The 10,202-nt window shown below is 40.9% G+C and overlaps 1 protein-coding gene across 1 annotated transcript in view; it reads right to left on the bottom strand.

Moving 5' to 3' along the window:
• Positions 1–5,211: 5,211 nt before the first annotated feature.
• The window catches only part of LOC147444353 (CDP-diacylglycerol--inositol 3-phosphatidyltransferase 1-like), a 70,635-nt gene continuing 65,644 nt past the window's right edge, over positions 5,212–10,202 (bottom strand). The window contains exon 12 of the mRNA XM_086526996.1: positions 5,212–5,728. Within this exon, the coding sequence (XP_086383122.1) occupies positions 5,669–5,728 (60 nt within the window). The 3' untranslated portion in view covers positions 5,212–5,668. The remainder of the gene's footprint in view (positions 5,729–10,202) is intronic.

The following is a 10,202-nucleotide window of genomic DNA, read 5'->3' on the forward strand; positions in this document are numbered from 1 at the left end:
TGCCAATAGGCCAAAGAGAGAGAGAAAAAAAAAACGGCTGGATTTCTGTCATGGTGGGTGGCACGCAGATGAAACTGCAGGTGGGCCGCCCCTTTTTTTCTTTTTTTGAGAATTTGCATGGCGGCTTTAGTTTGAGAAAGAGAGAGATATGCGCGGCTATCACTTGTGCGATGAACGATCAATTAAGATGGACATTGTGTGTGTATATGGAAGCTCGCTGCTTTACGACACAGCCATGCAATGATTAAACAACACAGCCAGTGCGTCTATTGCTACGGTTCCGATTGGGAGTTGGGACGTCACTGATTTGTGGGCTCATGGTATCAAGTGGTTCCCTGGGTGGGACGGCGCAATGCTCACCCTTTGGATGGCTCTATCATCGAGGAGTTCCAGTGCGGCATGAGGAAATGAGAGAGAGAGAGAGAGAGAGCAGAGAGAGAGAGCATGATTGGTCAACAATCTAGTGCTTATGGCGCGCCAGGAGTCTGGTGACGTTGCTTCATGGAGTTGGGTGGTTGAGCCGAGAGAGAGTGCATGGTCAACAGTGGACCAGAGAAAGAGAGGGCGATTGGGGAGTTGAACCACTGCATGGCATCGAGAGGGACCGGCTGGAAACTGCATACTGAGTGCACATCCCCCCATACCGTCGGTGATGGTCCTTGCTCGCTTGCGCCACCTGCTGTGGTTTATGCTTCAACTGTGCTCGTTAATTAAAAAAAACAATAGTATGGCTTTCAATGATTCCCATAAAAATAATTTGATGGTTGTTCCCACTAAGCGGAGAGAAGGTAGATTAGGCAATTGAGTTCGTGTTCTCCTCCCATTTACTTCTTCACTCGGACACCCACCAAGGTTGCTTGGGTATATTCCTACAACAATCTACCGTAAAATCTAATGCTACTACTACTTCTTTTTCTGGACGTTCTATGTGACAGAATTCGATTATACTCACTATTTACAAAGGGTCATCATAGGTAAATACATTATCTCTTGCAATTTATTCTTTCGTAATATCCTATCTAAGGCCATATGCTAATCCCTTCTTATTATTGAGTATTTTCATTAAGTTTAATATGTTTAATCATCACGTTTAATTATCATACTTACACTAGTAATTACTATATCATAACAATAAAGAAGAAATTCTCTTTAATTTCAAAGATGACTAAGTGTATTATACAATCAACACTAATTACTGCAAGCTGAAGCAACTAACAACACAAACAACATGAGAGAAAAAAATACTTAGTTGATGTTTGTCAAAATCCTTAAGATGGGAGCATAGCCTATGCTCTGATACCACTGCTACAGTCGGAAGCCTGGCTGCCCTCCAAAATACTCGAAAATAGCACATAGGAAGACATAAACAACTAAATCTACGTACCTGCCAACTTGCACAAATCCATAATCGAGCACAACACAAGTAGAGAGACAGAGAGCAGGAGAGAGCAAGAGAGCGCGTGAGGCTCACCTCTTAGAGCGGAGTGCTACGCCGCCACGGCGAGAGAGAAGATGGAAGAGGAGAGAAGAACAACGCAAACATTGGGTGCAATCTCCCCCCGTGCAAGAGTGACCATTTCCCTCTTGCACGTATTTGTTTTATAGATTTCTTAAATGGTCAATTGTGAGTACAAACTGGCCGGCCGGTCATAAATGGCCAAAGCTCATAAAAAAGCACTTGAATAATAAAATGTACATGATATACATATCCATTCGCATAGGCCAAGCTGGGTCTAGTCTTTTCCACCTGTCAGCTGCAATAAATAATAAAACATTAATAATAAATAATTCACATGGATATGATATACATATCCATTCGCATAGGCCAAGCTGGGTCTAGTCTTTTCCATCTATCAGCTGCAATAAATAATAAAACATCAATTCTATAACACATCATGATCAAGGTCTTGAAAATTGCAACGTAACTATCTAGAAAGGTCGCCCTATGATCAATGTGATTTACCCACACAAATGTTAAGATTAGACTCATTAACACGTAATCCCGAACCTCAACAAAACTGACGGTGCTTACAGTTGAATGAAAGAGCAAAGAGAGGAACACAATTGTAGTTTTGGAATTGAAAATGGATTACCCAATCATTAGTTGTGATGATTACAAGTTGTATCTTTGTAGTCGCTTGAGCGTACGTATAACGGAGCTTATTTTCCTTCAAAAGATAAGCCTCCCTTTTCACACTAAGGTTATTGAATTTTATAACTAGGGCTTTCTAAATGGCCAATGGGTGGCTCACATGGAATTTTACAAATGTCATAACAGAATTACATTTCAAGGAATCAATTTGCTATTCTGGAATTAGGATTTATACACAGTGTAGCTACACTAGCTTGAAAAATTAAATGTGGTGTCCAGCCAAGTTTTCGGCCAAGTACGCACCCATTCAATCAATCCACCAACACAAAGAAAAAGGCATGGGCTTTTAACGTATTCAATGGAAAAACATTAAGTAATTAAGGGTTATTATAATGTGAATAGTGAAGAAAAAGGCATGGACGGAGGTGTAGGGAATGATGACAAGGGAAAGGGGATGGGTGGGGGGGGGGGGGGGGGGGGGTTGGTTAAGCTCACAAAAGGCTCTCTAGAGCTCAAACAGCATCGACAATGAAACTCAAAATTTCACAGCAGCACTGGGTGCTACCTTTTGGCATGAGAAGCATAGGATTTGGTGCAACTTGAGATGCCCGCCTACCCCATTGTAAAAGAAGTATCACACACTTTAGCAATGATGGTAATGTTGTTGCTAAAAAGGGGGGATTTTAGAGGTAAATTTCATGTGCAGTGGTGGCATGTGTGAATGGGCTATGAGGGGGAAGAAAAAAGCATGCTCTTGAGGGGAGGATATTGGAGGGTAACAAGGAAAGAATGAGGTTAATCAAAAGCAATAGAAGAAGGAAATTGACGTCTCTCTATCTCTCATGAGAAGAAAAAGGGGCATTTTTGAATGGTAAAAAGGGAGAGTTAATGAGGGCATCTCTGATAGTAAGGGAAGGAGGAGTGGAAGGCTTGAAGGGAGCAAAGAAGAGGGAAATAGGGAGGAGATGAACATGATCTCTCTTCTCTCAACCTTGAGATCACGATAAAGGCAATATTAGGCAAATGATAATAGGGGAAGGTAAGGTGAAAGACTTTAAGGGATTCTAGCATGAAGCGTGAAAAGGATAACGAGAGGAAAAGAGAGAGGAGGAGGGCTTGCAAACTCTCTCTCAAAATTGGTGAAGACAAAGGGGTAAAGGAGAATCCAATTTTCTCTCTCCTAGTTGATTGGGAAAGACAAGGAGAGCTAATTGGAGTGCATAGAAGTACATACTAGAAGGGAATCAACAAGAAAGTGTGGGAAAGTTCTCATAAAGAAGAAGAAGAAGAAAAAAGAAGAAGAAGAAGAAGGAGGAGGAGGAGGAGGAGGAGAAGAATAAGGTTTTAGTATTCTTGGGGCAAGGGAAGAGGTACACTTTCCCAACCTTGAAGAAGAATGATGGAGCTTGAAGAAGGGTTCTTCCTAAACAAAAAGGAAGCAAAGACAACATGATCATTCTCAAAGAAGTAGAACTGCTAAACATAAAGAATAAAAGAGGATAATTGGGTGATTATTTGCTATCATTTTCCTCATGACGAAAGCAAATAATGTTAAGAGTTATGGTTGCAAGGATGCACACACAACTTGGACAAGATGAAGAAGCTCAAGGCACACAACATAGAGTATATTACTTAGTGCACAAAAAAAAATAAGTTATCCATAGAATGATGGGTGTACATACATTGTACATGGGAAAAGCCTTGTAGTGAGTAAAAAAGTGTCTGGGAGTTCCTAAGTGTGTTCACACACATCACTACCACATATACAGTAACAAATCCCACGTGGGAGTGATGCAATGAAGGAGAGTTGACACATAATGTTCAAGGAAGTGCCATGCCCTATGGACATGATCAATCCAAAAAGAAAAGGAAGCCCAAATCTTTGTGAAAAGCTTCAACTTCATTTGAGGTAATGCCTTTGTGAATAGATAGCTTTGTTGTCCATCAGGCCTGCTCCATGGTGAATTTTAAAGATAGAACGAAGCTGCTACCCAATCTTGATTGTTACAAATTTATAATTTGGATTAAGGACCTTTCACAACTTTGGAAAGCTGACAAGTTAGAGCAATATTAGAGAAAGATCACATAGTCACATAGATGTGCCACTTGCACTGCTTTACTAGGAATTTAACTCAAAAAAGGCAAACTGCTTTGCTGCACGAATTTGAAAAAATCGACATAAACTTCCTCTCTTTGAAGAATACCCTGAGGGAGTACCTCCGCGAGTGCATGCACTAGACTTGTTAATGGTTGATAATCACATTGTACTTCCCCATACAGTGAAAGCATTTCAAGATGGAAGCACGCTACAAGCCAACCTCGATCATACCAATTTAGGCCTCAAATTCAGAAACTATTTCATAGTCATGGTCAGTGAATCCTTTACTTGTGAGTGATATCAAGAAAAGAAATTGCGGTGTTGCATTAGAACTATCATTCTGCCTTGAGAAAAGAAACTCGCGTCACATAGGAGACTGCTGCGATAAATCATGGAACAAAGATCAATTTGACAGAAACTTTTCCATCCTTTTAAAAGAAGCATTGCTATATACACAGCTATTTGGTTTGGTTTGGTTTGCCTATTTTTGAAGCAATGTGAATAACCAGTCCGCGCAACATAACTTTTAGGGAAAATTACCAAAATACCCCTGTAATTTGTGGAAATTCCCATATTACCCCTCTGATTTCAAAAATTCCCTCATATTTGGCCAAAAATTCCCAGAATGCCATTCAGTTTCGCTAAAATTCCCAAAATACCCCTAATTAACCTTGTGGACATCTCTAAAAACAATTTCTTTTGCAACTCTTCATAGGAAGATTGGTTCTCCTCAATAGAAACTAGGATTTTAGATGATATTGAGGCCACTTTTGCTGAAATTGTTCACCATTTCTATACACAGATGCCTCTATTTGTCAGCTCATTCGTAAATAATTTTGTCTGAGACGCTAAAAGATAGATCTCCATTGCCATATACATTAGACTATGAAAAAATTGGGGCAAATTCATTCGAAAATGATGCAAGGGTATATTGGAAAATTTTGAAATTTGAGGGGTATTTTGGGCAAATTACAGTAATTTTCCCTAAAATTGAAGTTGAAATCCTGGCTAGACAAAAGTCTTACATCAGGTATCAAACCTCGGTCTTTATGCATCTTTAAAATTTCAATAGCACCTCCCAAAAAAGAAACGTCTTACATTCCATACAAGCATATTGCATCCTGGGATATGAAAAGTACACAGGGTTTGGCTCATACATTGTTTGTTGTTACAGGATGATGTCGTTTCTTAACATGCAATACCGATTCCAAAGCCTATGAATGCACATTTAATTTGAATATCAATGAGAGTTCTACTTGCAGGTCTGGCACGAATACAAAATGAGATATCTCACACACAAGCTGACCAGCAACTCGCAATTGAAAAAGCTGGGGAGTAAATCACAAGAAATTGGAAAATTGCATGAACTAGTGTCACCTTCAATTCACTTTCCTCCTGTCCTTTGAGATCATAAATTGTGATCGATGCTGGGAGCTATGGTTGCCACTCCTAGTGAACCGTAAAAGCAAGACATCACATCAATGTGCTTTCGACCTATTAAGATCGTAGAGAACACACACATCTGCAGCTGAACGTATCTGGAATCCCAAAAGACAAGGAACCTTGTAGGTGTCAATAACAATAACAGCGAGTTCACAAGTCTACAGAACAACAAGAAAAACAACTAATTTACAACTCTGGAAATAGGACTACAAGGGCCTGAACACTACATCTCGGCGTATTGCTTTGAAGTTTTGCAGTGATAGGAGTGATAGGAGCCCATACCCCCTTTCGATAACAGACGTGATGACGAGTATCAAAGAGCACATCCTTGGCTCATCGAGTAGGTTCTGTAAGTGTGTCTGAAGTTCTTGTCACGTTTTCGGCCATCGCCAAGCTCAGATAACCTTCGCAATGGTGTGGACTCATTGACAAGCTCAGTGTTTGATAATAATAAGAATGAACAACCTTCTTCACCTAGTGGCATTCATGGCTCAACAAGCACCGCACCTTTTGAGATGAACCCTCCACAAAAAGGTAGTCTCAAAATTGTTTCAAGCGAACGTGCTTTAAAATGTTTGAATCGTGCCGGCTCCTATTAAGAATGTTTGAACGTCGAATCAAAAATGTACACAAAATGTACACAAGGTTTCTTTGACAGGCGTTTTTATTTTTTATGGAGTCCAAAATGCAACCTTGCTCCACGAATTCATTGTCATTCTCCTTTTAGAACCCTCTCTCATATCAGGTATCGATCTTCTCTCCAACACTTCTCTCCAGCTCTGACTTTGAGAGCAAATTCTCTATCTAAACAGAGGTTCTCTATGGCTCTACAGCTTTTGCTTTCTAGATGTTTTTTTGCACCCAAAACATGGCATCCTTTTTGGAGCCAAACACATATTGCTTTTGTTTAAACGAGTGTGTTTTATTCTATTGTGTATGCCAACTTTTAGGACACAAGTGCTTTTGGAGGCCACGGTCTATATGACAGACCCAAGGCTCTCCTATTCAAGCTTCCATATTGGAAGTTGCTTTCGCCGGAATCCAAAGGAATGACCTAGACAGATAACAAAATGAGATCAGCTAGGAAAACATTTGGTCTAACCATTATCGTGGAAAATGCTGCATAAATCTCTTGATCGGGAATAAGCCTTGTACTAGGTTTTCCATTGGATGCTAGTTGAAACTCAAACAGAAAACAAAGCATCACACTCAAGGTGTGATCCGTTTAGCCAAACAAACGTTTGCTCACTAGTGGGTTGAGGTCATTTAAACTCAGCGCTCAGTCAGCCTCTGGCACATGGCATGTAACTTGAACTCCAATGGGCTAAATTGAGGGTACAATTTATGTAACTGCAAATTAGCCACATGTACGATACAATGGTTACGCACCGATGGATCAATGGGCAATCCTATTTGTCTCCAGCTCAGCCTTGTTTAACCCATTGGAATTCCAAGAGACCAGCAAAGGATACAATGTGCGTACCAATGACGATGTGTAATGTTCATAGATATGGATTGGGTCTCCATCATTGTCCGAGCAAAGTTATTAAAATCACATTACAGCCCGATGAGCATGTTCCTACTTTATGTGTTGAGAGCTCTTACTGAACCTAAATACTTATCTAGCATGCATGGTCAACCAGCAAGTGTGATTAAAGAAGGCTATTTCTCAAATCGTGAATTAAATCTCATGTTGATTTGACATGGAGCATGAACAAGAATCTCACATAGTGAGAAAAGAATGACTTTCAATGTCATGTGCACATGGGCTGGATGTGCCATGCGGACATGCCACTACGACCAGATACGACCAAAGCCAGCCTGTAGACTAGATAAGCCTAGATTCGCAGGGCGTGCAATAAAAACAGGCCCATTAGAATAATTAGAACCCATGTATAGCACTCTTTGCATAAAGTGATCTTACAAGGCATAGTCGCAACCAGTGGTGTTAGTAGTCTAGACTGGTAGTACGTGTGCGCATGAGCAAAACGTGTGCATGTACACTTGGTGCATATCCAATGCAGGACACTAGCACAGATTTCAAAGGAATTTTTAACTTATACACCTGTTTGCTGATCTCTAGGCCAAGTCACCCAAACCTAGTATAGAAAGAGACCCTACGGGTCTCATCCTACAAAACATGGACTCCAAACTCGGAAAAAGATGGGAACAATGGCCAGAAGAGAGGAACGGAATATGGGCCACGGTGCCGAGAAAGAGGGGAGGGGAGGGGTAGATAGTCTAGAGGATATGGAGAAAATAAGGTTTCATTGAGGAGCTAGAATTTCAATGGCCACAAGGCTTCCAAAAAACCTAGATAGCAGTGAATCTTTATTATTACTAGAAAGTCCTCAATAAACTCCTTGTTGGTCAATTTCTAATCTCGGAACCGGCCTTTGTAGGTAGGAACAATTCTGTAGTGCATTCTGCAACGGACCGAAATGTGTTTCATGTCTAAAAGGCAAAAAGCGGCACATGGCCAAAACAAGGAATGCAACGATCCAAAATGTCTTCCGAGCACAAAAAGGGCTTGGGATAGGTGTTCCTTGTTTATTTGATAGAGTTGTATATGTTAATAGATCCAGGAGGTTAAGAAATGGTGTTGATTATGGCTTGGTTTTGCAACTTAGTATTAAATTGTTTCCTCCGATGTAATCAGCAAGTTATACATTTTATCGCGGGGATTATGCCCTTAAGATGCTTGATTTAGAAAAATACTTTTCGGTCCTTTTTCAAAAGCAGAGAAGAGAGAAAGAAAAGGAAAAAAACTTCTATCAATATATATACCTAGATGAATCCAGGATAAGCCCAGATTCAAGGAAAGTGGAAGGTATAGACCCATGTTAGTCACCCACAAGACAATATAACTTTCAGCCCCATCATGCATAGTATTGACTCCACGACATCCCCGCTAACGTCATCAATGCCCAATAATGGGTGTAGAACTAGGTACTAACATATGCTCCCAAACACAACACACCACACGCACACACAAATGAGCATACATCAACACAAAGTTCAGCGTTGACTCCGGAGACCAAGGGTAGTCTCGCCCAAAAAGAAGCCTAGCACTAGAAGAAGCCTTAAATGGAAAAATTAGCACAAATATGAGGTAGTTGATAGGGTATACACACCACAAAAGACAGAAAGAATTAGCGCAGTATCAACTGGTTGTAACTCGAACAAAAACTTCACAATGTGAAGTCTGCATGTCTGCTATACGACTAAAAAAAATACCTAGATGAATCAAGGACAAGCCCAGATTCACCATTAAAGGAAAGTGCAAGGTATAGACCCATGGTAGTCACCCACAAGAAAATATAACCATCAGCTCCATCATGCATAGTATTGGCCAAATACCACCACATCCCCACTAACATCGTCACTGCCCAATACTAGGTGTAGAACTAGGTACTAACATATGCTCCCAAACACCACACACCACACCGACACACACATGAGCATACATCAACACAAAGTTCACTGTAGTGAATTTTAATCATGACTCCAGAGATCAAGGGCATACTCAACGATAATGAAGCCTAGCACTAAAAGAAGCATTAAATCGGAAAAATTAGAACAAAAATGAGGTAGTTGACCTACACGACGACTCGAATACAACCAATGATTACATTCCACCATGCGCATCGTGCCATTGACGCAAATAGAAAAGAAAAAGGGAAAAAACAACATGACTCTAGAAGGCTTTCTGACTCATAAGAGGCAGATAACAATGAGAATGATCCATTACCTGAGTGTCGGTGTTTGTGTGTTTGATATATGCATCTGTAGGTGTGTGTGTTTTAGGTGATAAGGTATGGATGTCTGGTGTTTGGGTGTGTTTGTATGTTTGTGCATGAGATTGAGTGCGTGTCTTTTGTAGGGTGTGTATGGGTCGTGTGTGTGAGTGGGACTTGCCTTGTCTATCGGTTGTGTTTGTGTGCAAGTGTATTGTTGATGTATTCATGGGTGTGTTGTTTGTGTATTTATGTGTGTTCTTTGGGCAAGGTCCCTCTCCTCTCTGCCAAGTTCCCTACAATTGCTTCTTCAATTGAGTGAATATAATTTCCTGTCCTGCATTCCTAGTCGGGATGCACTCGACTCTCTGGTTTGCAGTAGCCAGCGTCAGCAAGTGGATTGATCTCCTCAGCATCTGAGATTTAAATTGGATTGTTCCAATTTTAAATGTGCGAGCTTTCTCCGTCGGAGATCCTTACGTCGTTGGAGGTTCATTCTTACCTCGCCAGACATCAGGATGGGCAATTGAGCTATGTCCAATCAAGTGTAAACATGGATTGCCCTATGGTTACGACGGTTAAGGAATCCTATAAATAGGACCCTAGGCTTATTTGTGAGCCATCTTGTGTGCCCACCATACTTGGACTCTACACCCTTGGCAACTCTACATGCACACCCGTATTGGTGTTGGTTTGGTGGTATGGTACACCAGTCCTTGTTTGTGTCATGTAATGTGTGCACGATGGATCAAGCGAGGGACTAAGAGACTTCATGATACAGTGAGGGCAGCATCACAAGCAGCCTTGGTGTATTCGTCTCTCTTCTCGGTCT

Source organism: Adiantum capillus-veneris, chromosome 13 (assembly GCF_014529385.1).
Source record: "Adiantum capillus-veneris isolate H3 chromosome 13, ASM1452938v2, whole genome shotgun sequence".
Taxonomy (NCBI): Eukaryota; Viridiplantae; Streptophyta; class Polypodiopsida; order Polypodiales; family Pteridaceae; genus Adiantum; species Adiantum capillus-veneris.